We start from the raw sequence: 17,643 nt of genomic DNA, 5'->3' as shown, positions 1-17,643 counted from the left end.
TCGGGCCTCCTAAATTTTTAGGATTTTTCTTTTTGTTATCAGCGAGACATTAACATCTGTTATCTTGTTATCTGTTATCAGTTACATGGAAGTAGAGTCAGAAATTGGCTTTTGCATTGGTAATGAAGCGTGAAAGATCTCATGAACCCAGACATGGAGGTGTGATTACCAATGTTTTTGTAGAACTTTTCAAAATAAATCAATCAATCTCTAAACATTCATGTCTTCCATGTTTTGTAATGAGATATACGCAGAAAGAAATTTGAATGTATATCTGCTGTTAATCAAAGTTCACATCCGTGTTTATGAATGACTTATCGCGTTAGTTGGTTTATGTTTATTCCCATAAATGATTTAATGGGAATGTGTAATTACGCATTTTGCAAAGTGAAACTTGGCAAATCTCACAAAAAAGATGAGAAGATTCGCTCAATTTTCCACAAAATCTGGGCAATTTACGATTTAATTATTCTGTGGGAACGAATTGCTATTTTGTGGAAACAAATCACTATTTTGTGGAAACAAATCACTATTTTGTGGAAACAAATCACTATTTAGTAGGAATTAAATCCTATATCGCGGGAACGACTTAATTAATTTTGTACCCATGTCAGGCCATGGGCTCCTTAGTTTTCTGTTACAGGTTAGTTATTTTTTTGTATAATCAGTAGTTACATTCTCCCTATTTTCTTTTCTGTATTACCAAAAGTTTTTTTTCTTTTACATTTTACATATGTTATGTAAAATGTAAAATTAAATTAAATTTGAAATTATTCATAAATTCAATGATGATGAAGAAAATGTATTTGAAAAAATATTGAAAATTTCTAATAATGCATATTGGACACACACATAAACCTGTTTTATCTTGGATTGAATACACTACAACTCTAGGGTCAAAAGGAAAGATGAGACAAAGTAAAAACTTTTATAATTTCATTCACTGTTTGATAGAAAATGTACATTTGTAACAGGAAGCAGCCATTGTGTCAATATAAAGGCTACTGCAGTTTTAGGTACAGGGGATTTAGCTAACTTTCGTATGCTTAGTTTATTTGCTTATGTAAATTCCATTATAATATCATCTACCATTATATGAAGATAAAAATGTATAAAGAAGTTCAAGGCACAGTGCTTCCTGCTAATGTTATGCTAGACTTTTGATGTTTAACCTAACACTGAACACAGACTCTGCTTATTTGCTTTATTTTCCTGCTGTACAGTGTTTTATATTCATGCAAAGGTGCTTTTCTCAGAGTCAGAATTTGTTGAAATTACGTTAATTCCGTGAATGGGTTAAGTGTAATGGTATACAAGAACATCAGCGCTGGAGCTAACAGAGTTAAATGGCCCACATTTGACCAAGGGAGACACAATGAACTATGTGGGTAGAGGTTTTAGACACAGTAGTTCTTGATAGAGCTAGCAAACTACTCTCAACTTTTTTAAGTTTCACCATTTGATGCAAAAAATACCATTACATCAACCACTAAAGGAAGGTGCATATTAAAAAATCGGAGGCATAGTTCTTGCCAATGTTAGCGGTCTATACTTAGGTACTGACTATGATATTAATGTTAAGCATATTTACTAGGATTTCATTAAAATATGTTAGCATTGCTAATTAGCACGACAACCCATTAAAGTGTCAGTATATAAACCAAAATAACTACAGGATTTTAAATTTTGACAAAAAAATCCAGAAGTAGCTAATGGAATAATTGGAGTTGTTGAGATCTTAGTCAAAATAGTTCTGTGTTTTTGGTGGAAAAATGTGTCTTAGTTTTGCATATTTTCTTGGTTGATGGAGGAATATAGTTGTAGTCCCGTCAAACCAGAGGTGAGTATCAAAGAATGGATTAATATTACTGAAATAGAATGTAAATGTTGTTTTTCAACAACCAATTTGTGAGCAAAACCAAAAAAATTAAAGATAAAATAAGCTACTTGAGTAGTAAGTGAAAAAAACAATCTTACCACCTAGGCGCAGTTATAAAATTAGTGTGCTAATTCTGGTATTTCCAAACATCAATTAATTAAATTGAAGAAAAAAGAAGAATCCCTTTTTTACAGGCTTTGACAGATATAATGAATGTACAAACAATACAAGTAATGTGAAAATTTAAAACCAATTAAATAAAGTAAAAGTATTAGCTTTTTTATTTATCACTGTGTTGCAGTAAAACTATTCTTAAAAGTAAATAAAAATAAAAAAAGTTATTTAGGAAATTAATATTAAGTAAACTTATCTTATTACTACCTACCTGTGGTTACAAAACCCTCTACAGCTAGTCCAGTGTACTCATAGAGTCTGTTTACTATTTAAAACAAACAGAGAATCACTAATCAATCTAATGCACATGATTCTATATCTGTGGATGAACTTCATACAGTCTCTGAAAGGACAAAGTCCAGATAGAGTGATAAAATAAATGTAAAAACAACATTTCAACCAGGTATCACACAACAGTGCTGACCACCACATTGCCATGCAGCATGTCAGTTTTTGAGCAGCATGGTGTATTTTTAAATTCAAATACCATTTAAATCAAATAAATGATATTTTCCACAAGTATGTACACAATAGATACTGACAGAAACAACATGTCGATATATATATATATATATATATATATATATATATATATATATATATATATATATATATATATATATATATATATATATATATATATATAATTTAGAACACAACTGTATTATTTTTGTTTTATAGTCTGTCTTTTAACAATAGTAGAGATTGCATATGGTTTAGGTTCTCTGCAGTCATAAAATTTACTGTAAACACATTTTTTTTCTCCTTTTCAGTTTGTAACTGTGGTGAAGCCATTTGTGTCCATGGTAGAAGGGGAAGTGGCAATCTTCTGTGAAAAACAAGTGCAGCCTTCGTGTTCTTCACACTGGCCCTTGACTGTATGACAGGCCAAGTCCATGTCAACATTCTCTTCCTCCTTGGAAACTCTTCAACAGTTTGTGTACTGAATCAATTCATTGTATACAAATACAAAAAAAAAAAAATAAGAGAAATGCTGCAGTTTTAGTGAATATTTTACTTGTGGGAAACTATACACCCAGCAGCATGCCCATGAAATCGGAACCATTCTGAATTGTGACCGAAGCTCCAGCTGCATTATCGACAAAAACAGACGTATACTGGCCAGCCTGCAAAAGAAGGAGCACCATTTAGTTAATAATTCCACTTTTTTTTTCTTCCCCCCATATTGTTTGTCCCTTCACTTACCTGCAGCTCCAGCAACCCTTGCACACTGACTGTGAATATCCTGCTGTTACTCTCTAATCCGACAATCATCTCCAGCGATCTGAATCAACAGAAATAACAGTAACATGTTACAGTTGCATTACTCAACACATCAAAAAACTAAACCAAAGTTTGGAAGACATCAAAGGATTAAACACCATTATATGTCTTTTCTCCTTTGAGTTTCAATGCATGGCAAGGGATCATGTCTTCTTTTAATTATCAGGTGGATTTTTATTTGTCCTTCAACTTATGACTGTGCATAAATGTTTCACGCACAGAGTGTACAGGTAATGTGTTTATAGGACCCCCACACAAACTGATTGTCAAGGAACCAGGACGTATGACCTGAACAGCACTGACGGGTCCCTTGCACACCCCGCAGGATTTGGGGGAGTTAGAAAAAATGAAAAATCCAAACATGGCTGCATCTCTCCTACTTCACCCATACTTACCTGTACAAAAAGATTGCAAAACATTTTAGCAGTACAAATTCACCAAGTGGTATGATCGTAACATTTTGTTAAGGCCACCGTGCCCCTTACAGGTTTGCCCATTTTTCGCCCACAGACAGCCCATATCCACCCGTAAGGGAAGTTATGACTGAGACTTAACTCTTGAGCAAAGTTTCTGCAAACAGATGATTAAAGATGTAAAAAAAACTCCATCTAAACAACACACCCAAATGTTTGTTTGGAAAATCCAATTTTGGAACCTTGTTTTTCTATTAGAATTATTTAAATCTTTCTGAAAAGTTTTATTTTGCTACTGTGGTTTACAACAAAACAGAACAACCTGTGCAACCCTGCTGAGAGAATAAAATTTGCAATTACAGTTTTTCTCAGTCGCTTTAGTACAATTCTCAGATCAGAATTGAAGTTTGCAAATACGTGTGTGCATTTCTCAAAACAATTTGTACAAACAGCAAAACACTATGGATTTCTTGCAAAAGCCTGTAACTTGCTCAAAATCTTTAGTTCATCTCTCAAAACTAAGTCTTTATGTCATTGAACATGTCAGTGCCATCAGAATGTCAAGTCCTTGTGTCATTGTCTACGAACAAGACAGTCAAATTACTTAGTCATGTTGTCAATATAACTGTGTACTTTAGAGGGAGGTTCTGATGTAAACTATGGCTAAAGTTTGGATGACAATTATTGTAAAATATAAGTTACACCTTTTTTGTTTGATTGCAAGAGACTGGACAAGATTCACATTTACAGTTTTATTGTTCATATTGTAATTTGTTGACAGACCATGTCATACCAACATAGAAAAAACCCACTGCAAACAGTAACACAAAGGGAAAAAAAGGACTATATTCTGTACAACACTACAGGCAGTGCAGTAGGAATTGGTGTGGTTTTCCTACACCTCTTGTCGTTCCTGTATGTTAGGCCACAAATTCTCATCCACATCACAGCGAATATCCTCTCTTGCAATGCAGCGAAATATGTTTGTCACATTATGACAACTTGGTCAACCATTTTGCAGTTAATGACTTATACGATGAACTAATGACTAGGCGTTTTGAGGAGTAAGACTATTGCACAGTGAACTATATAACACATTTTGATCAACATGACATAAACAATTGATAATGTAGCAAAGAGCAGAGAATTGTACATAATCATTTGCATGGATGTACCAAAGCAATTGCAACTTCTTCAAAGAAGTGAGAAACTGCTTATATGATGTGCACAAGTGACATCATGATGTGAAGATTGAACAAATAGTTTTGGGAATTTCATTCTGATCTGAGAATTGTACTAAAGCGACTGAGAAAAACTGTAAAATGTCTACCATGAAAACTGGTGGGATATGTCTTTAAGCAGACTATTAACTTTACCTTAAAACAACCTTGTCTGTTTAGACTTTTGTTTGTTGTCTAGGACTGCGAGTTTGAGGTTTTTCTTTCCCTTTCTTTTTTTCTTTTTGCTTGTAACATGAGTATCACTATTTGACTGACAGAAAAACTATAACATCCTTTCTGGATTTGGTTCCAACAACTATCAGGAACTTTTGTTTCCCACCTTTTTGCCCATTTGAGGAAAAGGCCAGGAACTGAAGACATCATGTCCAAACTGTCAATCAATCACTCAATTCACCAATCGAATAATCAACCAACAAATCAATTAATCAACCATTTGCCCAATAAATTACCCATTTAACAAACTAACCAGTTTATTAACCAATCAACCAATCAATCTACTAACCAACCAATCAATCAATCTATTAACCAACCAATCAATCAACAGGTCAATAAATCAATCAACTAACCAGTCGATCATTTGATTAATCAATTGATTGACACACGTACATTTCACAGGGAAGGTGAGATCTCGGACCATCTGTCCCCCACCCCATCCCTGTTAGGGGGTACCAGGCCCTCGGCAGTGGCAACCGTGTCCCTTGGGTGCTGGCTACCTGGGCCCGGCAGCGCTCTCTCCTCACAGAGAGAAGGATCTCTAAGTTGTCTGGCAAGACCAAGAGCCGGGGATCACATCACATCTGAGCCTGGGGGTGTCCGTGTCCCTGTGGTGTGGATTCTGGTCCTTGCCCTCGTGCGCCGGCCTTCTCAAAAATTTAAACTATGGGTGAGCATGGTCGGGCCATGTTTACAACACTCCTTGTGGACCCCCACCACTCTTGGGCGTCCTCCTCCTGGGTAGGGGTGGCCGGCCCCTGCCTCGCTCTCTCCTGGAACAACCATGGGCTGGGTGGATGGCTGCCTGGAGCATGGGGTGGGTCTCCATTGGGGGACCCTGGCTCGTGCCTAGGGTTGGGGTGGGGGGATGCTCAGAACTCTTGAGTGGTGGTGGGGTGCTCGTGTGGGGCTGGGGGTGCTCTCCTGGGGTGAGGTCCTGCGTTGGGCCCTCCCGGCGCGGCGGGGGGCTGCTCTTCTGGTTTGGCTGGAGCTTGCACTCTCTGTCCCCACATGCCTCCCTGCTCTCTGACTTTGGGGGCCCCTGTTCTCTATCTGCTACCGTGCAGGTGTTGGGGGGGTCCTGGCTGCCACTGCGGCAGGGGTCTTGGTGTGGGGATGACTGGGAACTCTCCATCCTTCTTTCTACATTCCATCATCCACCTTAGAAGAACAGAAACTCTCACTCGAGCACAGGTGTTAGCTCAACTTTGCACAAATAGTTTGCGTGACTGAATGAAATGTCTCACAGTGAATGCATAGGTATGCGTGTGTGAACATTAGTTGTACAGTGATCCCTCGCTATAACGCAGTTTACTTTTCACGGTTTCGCTACTTCAGGGATTTGCATCGTGCATTGTGTTCTGCATTCTGATTGGCTAAAAAGTCACTCCGCTTCTTCTCTACCTGTGCGTCAATAACGTTGCAGTTTAATATGTTCACGTACATACAATACCACACACACGTGCAAAGTCTCTTGCAATTTCGAGTTTCTCTAAAACCCATAGAAAAAGAGCGACAACAACTGCCTATCACTGTGTTCTTCCCCCGAACAAACACACCTGCACCGCGGGCTTCAAAAGAAGAAAACACTGCAGAGCGGAGTCAGGATGCAGCGGCTCAGTCTGAAGAGCAGTGAAATACACCTGAGTCACTATTTGTCCCACTGTACTTTGTATTTTTTTCATGATCATTTTTAAATTTTCTCCTGTTTAATCCAATTATTCGGGTCGCGGTGGGCGGGGCTAATCTCCGCAATTTGAAGCCTTCTGTTCACATTGATGATTAAAATTATATTTGACAGTACAGTACAGAAGTAATTTGTTGAAAAAAACGTTTCTAAAGTACTTTGATTTGTGAAACAAATGCTTGAGCCTGTAAAATGGCTTGTTCTTTATTTTCAATGTATAATAGAGTAATTAACTGTATAATAATTGTAAAACAAAATTAAGGTTTCTACTTCACGGATTTTGCCTATCACGGGTTCTTTATGGAACGTAACCCCCGCGAAAAACAAGGTTTACTGTATTGTGTAAATGTTGACGTGAAGATTTTTGGAGCCAACAGGTATGTTTATAACATTTGAGTGTACCGTACATACTGTATGTACATATACATACTGTAATTTTTCCCATCTAGTATGTTTTTTCAAGTCTGTTCCCATAAACTAAATTCTAATTTACCTAAACTCAAACTTCACTAGACTAAAACTCATACTCTGTGAAAAAATATCTTACAATCTTTATAAAGAGGCATATTATTTGCTTGAAAGCTTTCATGAAAAAACCCCCAAATGTTTTGCAGCACTTGGCAAAGGAAAGCCGATTTATTAATGTTTCAGTCCAGCGTTTGGCAGAAACTTCATTTTCACTCGTCTGAGATAGGTTTGGAGCCACCCATTCAGCTCTAAGTAACAAAATAGTCCCATTTCTCCAAGCTTAAAGTTTTTTTTTTCTTACTTTTGTATTTTATGATTCTGTATACACAAAACCAATGGCCACACTACAAGAACTGTGACAGAAATGGCTCGTGCAAGGTGTAAATTATCACATGTCCCTTGTAGATGCATCACATCGCATTGACTTTCCAACTCCAATCAAACTGAACCTCATTTTGCATTCTTGTGTAGGACAGTGAGGCCGGCTTGGGTTGAGTAAACCGTCATAATAGTATCATTTACACACTCCCTATTTTATAACAGTCTGTAGGAGTGTGTTTATGCACAGTCCAGGGGAGGCTGCAGGGAGCAATTCATTTTAGCGTTTTTCTGTGAACCCACGTAACTGGTAAGCAGATGAAACCCTGACGGGAAGATTAGTTCTGCCTGTATTTTTATGTGTACGCCATTATAATGTACTTTACTGTCCTTCTCCCATGTTCCAAAACAAGGAGATTTCACTGCTGTGCCGCCGGACGTAACAAGCTCCCCCGAAGGTCAAAGGTGAGTCTGTAAAGATTACTGAGGCGACAGGGATGAGGGCGCTGTTTTTAAAGGCCTGCAATGCCTCCACACAGGAAATGCCAAACAGCTTCTGCACAAAGTGTTACAGTCGGGCCTTTAACGGCTCGTAAATCTGCTGGAAAGTTGAGGCAGAATTAAACACCAATTAAAAAGGCACAGTCTCACAGAAAAGGCATAAAATCTGAAGGCTAAAATTTGAAAATGCAACAGAAAAGAAAAAAAAACATCGTAACCACGGAAGTTTCCCTTTGTCTCACTAAGAGGATATAAACCAAACGCCAAATGGAGGTACTGGTTACTAGTGCAAGTAATAAAAAAAAATAAAAAAATCTCTTACGTGTATCTGTGGCAGAGTGACTCAATGCAGATCAACACCCGGATATTGTCTCGAGCCTTCAGTTGACTTTTGCTCCTCTTCACCTCGTTATGATCTGGAAGGAGACGAAACGTTTTCAGTGACGTGGATTCAGAGAAACACGCAAGACGTTGGTTGCACTTAATATTGAGTGGTTGGAGAGATGTAAAGCAGGCGCAGTCTTTATTTAGAAAGTTTGGTCTGGTCCGCTTCAATACTGCAGTTAACAAAATCTCCCAAAACTACCTGGAAATCACCACCACAGCTGCATAAAGCCGGAGTGTCAAGATTTATTATCTACATCCATGTGTTTGAGCATTTTAGTCTGTTTCTAACTGTGGCATAAAATAGTTAAATTGTACAAATGAAAAAAATCTCTGCCTTGAAATAGTAGAATCATACAAACAAAATTCTAATTTGTGCCCTCAAGTACACAAAAAAATATTAATTCATGGCCACAAAATTGTTTAATCGTGGGAACCAAATACTAATTTTTGGCTATGATGTAGTTAAATCTTTATAAACAAAATACTAATTTGTGGCCTTATTTGTACAATAGATAAATTGTACAAATAAAGTTCTACATTATGGCCTCAAAATAGATAAATCGTACAACTAAAATACTAATTCGTGGGTGGAAAACAGTTACATTTTAAGAACCAAAAATAATAACTGGTGGCAACGAATTTTACAAACAAAAAAATCAACCGTAATCAGTGGTCTAAAAACAGATAAATCATATGAAAAAATTATAAATTAGTTGACACAACATTGTAAAATCACAGGAACTAATCACTCATTTTTGACAACAAAATAGTTCAATTATACGAATAAAATACTTATTCAGGGCACGAAAGACTTACATCGTGGGAGCCAAATACTAACTTGTGGCCATGAAATAGTTTCACCAATAGTTAAAGTAATTGTTTGTCAAAAAACCCAACTGATTTCAGACAAGCTATAATCCACATACAAGCTTTTTTAACTATTTTGATTAACCCTTTAATACAAGAGCAACATGGAATAACACAAGCTTTTGTCTCTCTTCAACCGTTTGTGCAATTAAAACTTAATGCCAGGGAAGAAAAGCACTTTTACGTTAGTAAAGTGTTGCATTGCGGCACAAAGCTGCTTTTGTCCACTTCAGAATCTGATGGAGTCACTTAAATTGTGTAAACAGTTGTGATTGGTAGTTTAAAGAACGTCAACACTGGAGCTAAATCTCTAGTTTAAAGGGTTGAGTTCAAACATGTCTCACTTCAGCTGATTCGCAATGGTTGCATTTTACCTTGTGATGCAGTCAATGAAAAAATTTTTGTTTTACTTCCATGAGTGTGCATGTTTTAGATGAGCTCACAGGGGAAAACACACTAAAGTCTAACCAATGTGATGTGTATAGATGTTGGAATGGGAGAAATATGTCAATATCTGAACACTAACTCACAGTTGATTGTTTTAAAATAATGTTAAAGTTTAGGGAAGTTTCTTCTTCTATTCTCCCTTCTGAACTTTTAGCAGATTTGTCACACCACTGCCCCCCACAGGTGGAAAAGTGGAACTGAGGTTATTTCCTGATCTGTTTTGTTTTTGAGCTTGTTTTCATTCTTTAAATTAAATCTTTTAGGGTGTACCTCGCCATCGCCTAACAGTAGCCAGATGTGGCAGCCTCCTGACCCCAAAAGGGATTCAGTTGGTTCTGAAGATAGATAGATAGATAGATAGATAGATAGATAGATAGATAGATAGATAGATAGATAGATAGATAGATAGATAGATAGATAGATAGATAGATAGATAGATAGATAGATAGATAGATAGATAGATAGATAGATAGATAGATAGATAGATAGATAGATAGATAGATTGACTATGTTGTATTTTTCCCTTACAGTTCCATTAAAAGTACAAGCATCTCAGAGTGAAACCTGGAGGATTGTGGGTTTGAACTGAGACAAACGAAATCACCCGAAGAGCTGCCTTCTCTCCTTCAGGTGATGTTTGTTACCAAAGCCTTTTGTGTTGATAAGGATGATGATTATGCTTAATGGTTTCAGCAAAACCCACATAAGAGGCTGAGGTTAGCGCGATCACCCACTGTCTCCTTCGAATAAGCCAGCGGGAGTCTGAACATCTGTGGGGGTGGACCGTTGGTGCGAGCGAGCTTTAAGGCTTTGGCGTGTCAAATAAAGGAAAGTTACTGTGACCTACCAATGTGCACGTTAGCAGAGAACTGGTAGATGCCTGTGACAGGAGCTGTGAACCTCCCGGTGGACTGGTCCATCCCAGAGCCTCTGAGGAAGGCTCCTTTAGCGGGCGGCTGCAAAAACAGAACATCTTCTGAATAAACTTTAGCGTGAAAACAATCAGTGCACGAAAAATAAAAACTTGGAATTCATCAAAAGGAATAAAACGTGTCGTTAAATTTTTTTTCCTTCTTTTTAAAGAATCTTAAAACAACTTCCAATGTTCATAAAACTGCTAAACTTGCAAAATATGTTGTAGAAATACAGCACATTAATAAAAAAAATATTTTAATTTGACATATAAATATCACCAAACGTTTAGATCAAATGTATTCAGTGTTGCAGCTATTAAATAGTTATTTCTAAAATTATCTTTGGTTTTCATGCTCAGTTTTTTTATTATTTTTTATTAAAACAAGGTTTTTATTCTGTTGTCTTTTATTCATCTTCTATTTATTAGCATGCAACAGCCTTTTCTTATATAGACTCACTTCAAAGAGGATAAAAGTGAAAAAAAGTAGTGAAAATGAAATGAAAGATAAAAATTGTAACTTAGTATTGGAGGCAGGACTTAGAGGCCAGTTGAAAATAGAATATAAAATTGTCGTGCATGTGGTAAATGTGAAGGCTAATGTTAGTGACACGCCCTTACTTGATGATGATGTTGTGCGGTGCCCTTGTGCCAGACTTATTAGGAAGGTGCGGCCCCTTACAGGCTCATTGCAAGGTCCCCAGTATTTGGTAGTGTGACAAAATGAACAACACGCCTGCATGTCATCTACTTCACTCCTACAAGTGTCCTCTACAACTGTCTCCCTCCCATATGGGCTCACCAAGCGGTCTATGACCTCAATGTTTCGTGTGGGCCACCTACATACAGGTCTGCACTTTTTTCACCCACAGAGGCTTTGTTTAAGGCTTTATTTGAACCTACCTTGATTTTGTAATAAGTTGAAGGATGCAGCAAGGATGAAAGGATGTTCTATCTCTAAGCCTGATTTGAGCCATCTGAAGGCAGCATGAACATGAATGTCATGGCAGTTATTTCTACAGAACTACAACAAACACTCCATGTTTTCGCTGGTTCAGCGTGCATACTTCTCACGTTAAATCTGTAAGCCTCCCGTTTGGATTTATTAAAAGTCTGCAGGCAGACAGAGTCTGTCAGACACAGAAAAAGAGGGATTCTGTTTGCGACTTTACACTATGGAAACTCTCTCCTCATAAAGCATGGAACGTGTTGGCTGCCAAGTTCTATTGAAAATTATTACTGCTCATCCTTAAAGCTATAAATGGTGAAGTTAAAGCTGCTATGTTTCCTTTGATCCAGAAATAGACAACCTCAGATGCATATTCGGTTGCAGTTTGTGACATAAGTGTTTTATTATTAATTTTAAAGGACACTCCTCACTGAATTTCAGCGTACTGATGCAAGATGTTGATAACATATTTTCTGATCAGTGTCATCAGACTAAAGATCTAGCCCAGGGGTCGGCAACCTGAACCTCTCAAAGAGCCATTTGGATCAGTTTCCCACAGAAAGGAAAGCACAGGGAGCCGCAACGCTATGGTTGTTAGAAAAAAATTGTTTTACCGAAATATTGCGATAGTTCATTTGGCAAAAACTTGTATAGATTCAAAATGTTGTCAGGATAATTACTTAATTATTTACTTTAATTATTTGTGAGCGTTATGTTTCCTTTGATCTTTTGTCCATTTTCCACAACCTTGAATGGACTTTTCCGTCTATCAAACACCCAGAGTTAAGATGAGTGATACGCTTTGATGCAGACTCCTGTCTATTTATTTATTTTCTTTAAATCCAGTAAACCCAATAAAGTAAATTCATTTTATGGACGACATCTATTTTTTATTAGGAATCAGCTGTTAGCTTGTTGCGGGTCTGGTATCATAAGTGAGTCTAGGGGGGGAAAAAACGCTTTTTTTGGGGTTCGCGCTGCTCTCTTCCTCCTGTCCGTTCGCACTACCTGACGGTGTTAAAGGCACCGCGAAAATCTGAGAACATGATAGTTATTTTACAAAAACACAGAGGGCCGCAGCACAGGGAGGAAAGAGCCGCATGCGGCTCCGGAGCCACACAGAAATCATAATTAATCCTCCGGCTGACTAGTTTTCAAAGAAAAACAAAAAGGGACCATGTGCACATATTACACCTTCCCACCTCCTGGCCTCAGCTATTGACAACAGTTGTAAACAACCGAGTTGCACTGGTGAGCTTCCTTTGCAGGCTAGCTGGGACCCCCCCCCCCCCCCCCCTCCCTCAATAAAGGGGGAAAGGCTCCGTCCAAACCCCTTCACATCAAGAGGGGACATTTTGGATGGTCGTCTGGTGAGAATATCACCCAGACACCTCCCTGAGGAGTTGTTAAAAGGCAAGAACCAAAAGGTAGACACAGGAAAATGGACTAAAATAGACTAAAGGAAAATGGGCCGGATATGCCTGTATAAGAGTTACTTAACAGGGATTTGATGAACTGACCTGGCTCCCCTCTCAATTTCAAACAGGCTTCAAACTGGAAGTCAAACTGAGCTGTTTGAGTTCAAAAAGCTGTAAAGTTAGAGGGTTACATTGAGAAACTAGCTTTTGCACTTGCGCTCAGCTTTTGTCAAGTAACTGTAAAGTGGAGCTCTGTACTTTTTAGAACCGGGAAAAGACTAAAATCCTCTGAGATTTCAGTTGAAAAACTGAAACCAGCCCGTAAGTCTGATTATTTTCTACTGTAAAATTTGCATGGAAGAGAATGGGGACTGAAATGCTTGTGCATAAACCTCTTCCCAGTAAATCCTCAACTGACCTGGATCTCCCTTTCTTTTTTAAACAGGCTTCAAACAGGAAGTCAAATGGAGCCCGTTTAAGTTCCATAAGCTGTGTTAGAACAAGGCTTCTGCAGTTTGGCTCAGCTTTTGTTAAGTAAGTGTAAAATGTGGCCCTGTACTTTTCAAGACCTGGAAAGATCCAAAGGATTTCCATCCATCCATTTTCTTAACCCGCCTTTCGGGGCCACAGGGCTGCCAGAGCCTAACCTAACTACTGATGGGCAAAGACTGGGTATCCCCTGGACGGGTCCCCAACCTGTTGGCGTGACATGCAGCAATCAGAGGATTTCCGTTTAAAAATTTGGAACCAGCTTGAAGAAGTATGTTATTTTCTGCTATAAATGTACTATCTTGCATTGAAGGCCTTGTAGTGCTTGTGTACCAACCACTCAGCATTAATTTGATGAGCTGACCTGGCTGCACTGTCAATTTCAAACTGGCTTCAATGAGGAAGTCAAACTGATCCCCTTGCATTCTACAAAGCTATAATACTAGACAGTTGTGTTTAAAAACACTTCCTCTGCGATTATGCTCAGCTTTTGTCAATATTTTTTGTGATATTTGTCAAGTGTTTGTTGTAGTTTTGTAGAAATAACTGCCATGACAATATCTATCTATCTATCTATCTATCTATCTATCTATCTATCTATCTATCTATCTATCTATCTATCTATCTATCTATCTATCTATCTATCTATCTATCTATCTATCTATCTATCTATCTATCTATCTATCTATCTATCTATCTATCTATCTATCTATCTATCTATCTATCTATCTATCTATCTATCTATCTATCTATCTATCTATCTATCTATCTATCTATCTATCTATCTATCTAAAGCGCAGCTCTTTACTTTCAGGACCTGGAAAAGACCAGAGGAATTCAGATTAATTTGCTCTGATGGGGTGTGTGGCCTTCTTTAATTGTCCAACAGGGCATAGATCTTCCTCTACAGTCTCTATTTTTGTCCTCTCTACATTTTATTCCAAGTCAGAGACAGAGCGCCTTTTGTACGCTGCCCAGAGAGTGTCGTGTGTGGAATTGAAAAAGGAGCTATTTTTGAATCAAAGAGGCAGTCAGTCCTCAGAGTGGCACCGCACGCTTTGCCAATGCCAGTTACCAGGGTGGGGATGATCCTCTCCTAATTCTCTCACATGCAGCGTAAGCAACAATCATTAAGCTCACACTCTTTCACAGTAAAGGCGAAGAAACAGAGGATGCAACCATGCTGAGACCGATTAGCAAACCCGTTTTTTTTCAGGCAGGGATTGAAGCTGAACAGATTCATAAACACACACACTTGTGTTTAAACAAACTCACCGTCTGATAGTTCTGGAGCTCCACCAGAGTCTTTTTGTCCGCCACCACTGGCCCTTTCAGCTTGCAGTGAAAGGCTTCTTCTATGCGGCGGTGGGAGGTCATCCTCTCCAGGGTGAGCACGGCTGCAGGAAGCTGGCTCGGGCTGGTTTTTCTGTCGATGGCAGCTCGTCTCTCGGTGGCCTCTGACAGAAACAAAGTCCAGCGTCCTTCCACATGAACCGACCTCCCAGAAATTAAAATATAAAAGATGCTTAACAGCCTCTCATAGATCATTTACCTTTGATCATCTCTTTGAACTCCTGGAGAAGAATCTCCTGGGTCACCTCAGCGCCTGGAGATCCAGGGGGTCCCTGTGGGCCAGGAGGACCAGGCGGACCAGGTGGGCCGGGCTAAACAGAAATCATCCAAGACATGTTCAGACCTTTAGAGGGGAACGGTAACATCTCCATGAGGAAAGAAACTGGTTTACCAGGGGTCTTTTGCGCTTGCGACACTTTGTCGGGTAGTTTCCCACAGGCCTTTTGACAAAATCAATCCAAGTGATCAATGGGTCCACCCGGCGGGGGTCCGGAACCTGCAACGCAAAGGACAACGTCTTACTTTTGGGAAAAATCCCCTGGACAGGCCCAACAGGGAAACCTTGATGTCTCTCAGTTTGCAGTCACTCTAGCGGTTATTTTTTCACCCTGTAGAGTCACTCAGATGCCACACTGCTTTATTTTTTCGCCCAAAAGAGCTTGGACAAATGTTAACAAACCCTGTCAAGTGAATTTTTCTTTTCAGCACATGAACATTTCCATAAGCGCCGCAGTGAAAAATGAGTCTGTCAGTCTGTGCAGACCGCAGGCCCTAATTACTGCCGTCTCAAACAACACGACAAACACTCTCACCGTCGTCCAGGGACAGACTTATGAGCTCGTTTTTGCAACACGACTCGTTTGAGACCAAAAAAGATGGAAAAGAAAACATACACCAGCCAGATCTTAATTTCTAATTCCCTGATTTGTCTTGTTTATAATAAATGTCTGCAGTGAAGGCCGAGATCTGTTTGGGAGATAAGGGAGCTGGAAGGAGTCTGGAAGCGGCTCTTTTTGAGCAGTTTTACAACTGATATGTTTTCATTTTGGGACAACAGGAATGAATTCCAATTAAAATGAACCAGCTGGGATCTAACTGTTCCCAAATGACTTCAGCGGAGATATGAGAAGGAGATTTAAAAAATAAAAAAAAGATGAAGCATGGAGGTGAGCTGTCTGAAATGGAATTTGTTTAGGTTTGGCAGTGGGACATGAATCACTTATCTGCAGAACCAACATGCCTCATTCTGCTCTGCTTCTTTCTTTTTCCACCGGAACAATCTACCTTTTTTTTTTTTTTTTTTAAATGTCTGGAATAGAACTGTCCATCTTTGAAAAAATACACTCAGTGAAGGGGAACTGGAAAAACAGTGTTCACATCCTGTTTTTTGATTAAAATGATTGACTTTCATACATAAGAAAAGTCTTGTTGCTTTGCAATATCAAAATCCAGCAGAGATCACCTTTATCAGTATTACATTTTTCAAATCAATGCAAATATTGGTAACGATAGCATGAAAGCTTTAACTTACAACTACACACTATCGATTGTTTAGTTGTTTTTTTTTTTTCTATGTGTTGAGAGAAAGCTCAAAAAGTCACCCCTTCATAGTTAGGAAAAAATACAAAATGTAAAACACAAAACAAAATATGCACATTTTCTGCACATTAATTCAGCAAAATGAAGTTTCCCAATATTTGCCAGACTAAGTTCAGCAAAAAAAAAGTGTTAATTTGCAGAAATAAGGATACTAGGTGAGTGCTGTGGCAAAACAAAAAAAATTCAAACAAATCTGTGTGGTAGGAGCCATTTTTAATTGCAGTGACACTAGATTAGGCCACAAACTTGTTATAAAAGCATTAGTTGAACTTCCCTATATCACAAAACACAGAAAATGTACATCTCACATTTTTTCTCCAAAAATTCAAATGTTACTTTTATGATGTTTTGTTAAAGTGTAAGAACTAACCCAAATGAGGTTTGAGACACCTGCAACAAATGAACTTGCTTGGACATAAATTTAAAATGTATAAAAAAGTTTTTAAAAAAAAAGATGGGTTTTTATGAGTAGATTTTTTGCTAAATTATTGTCAGGAACTAGTGGTGTAGGACCCAAAATGCAGGAGACCAGGCTCGGTGGCAGAAACTTAGGCTATGTCCAAATTCCCACACTACTCCCTAACTACTAAAAAACTATAGAGTGCGGCACTAAGTAGTGCCCTGGATTTTAAAAGCAATTCGGACACCATGTTCACTACTTTTTTTTAAACGGCAAATATGACGTCACCAATTTAACAAAGTTAAAATCTACTTGATGAGTGTTTTGCAATCAGCATTTATGAATCCACTGCTCTGAAGATGAAAAGGTTGATATTTTATTTAAAAAATACATTTTCTTTGCAAAAATTGTTCTGACGCAATGCATTGTTGTCTATATTCACCAATCTAGTGAGCATCTATGCACTCTGGATTTTAGCAGAGACTTCTGGGAAATTTCTTGGGCACTCGATTTTGGAATTGTAGATTTGGACAGCACTTCAAAATGGCGAACGCACTATATAGTGAACTATGTAGTGAGTAGTGATGTAGACATTTGATGAATAAACTTTAACAAGACAAATCCCATGGAGAGGCAAAAAAGT

The 17,643-nt window shown here is 38.3% G+C and overlaps 1 protein-coding gene across 1 annotated transcript in view; it reads right to left on the bottom strand.

Annotated features, from left to right (window-relative positions):
• Positions 1-921: 921 nt before the first annotated feature.
• The window catches only part of c1qtnf12 (C1q and TNF related 12), a 31,063-nt gene continuing 14,341 nt past the window's right edge, over positions 922-17,643 (bottom strand). The window contains exons 2-8 of the mRNA XM_004070903.3: positions 15,393-15,497; positions 15,201-15,312; positions 14,924-15,105; positions 10,727-10,835; positions 8,501-8,594; positions 3,260-3,338; positions 922-3,180 (exon numbers count right to left, since the gene is read on the bottom strand). Of these exons, the coding sequence (XP_004070951.1) occupies positions 3,082-3,180; positions 3,260-3,338; positions 8,501-8,594; positions 10,727-10,835; positions 14,924-15,105; positions 15,201-15,312; positions 15,393-15,497 (780 nt within the window). The 3' untranslated portion in view covers positions 922-3,081. The remainder of the gene's footprint in view (positions 3,181-3,259; positions 3,339-8,500; positions 8,595-10,726; positions 10,836-14,923; positions 15,106-15,200; positions 15,313-15,392; positions 15,498-17,643) is intronic.

Source organism: Oryzias latipes, chromosome 7, assembly GCF_002234675.1.
Source record: "Oryzias latipes chromosome 7, ASM223467v1".
Taxonomy (NCBI): Eukaryota; Metazoa; Chordata; class Actinopteri; order Beloniformes; family Adrianichthyidae; genus Oryzias; species Oryzias latipes.
This window is presented reverse-complemented; position numbering and strand designations above follow the sequence as displayed.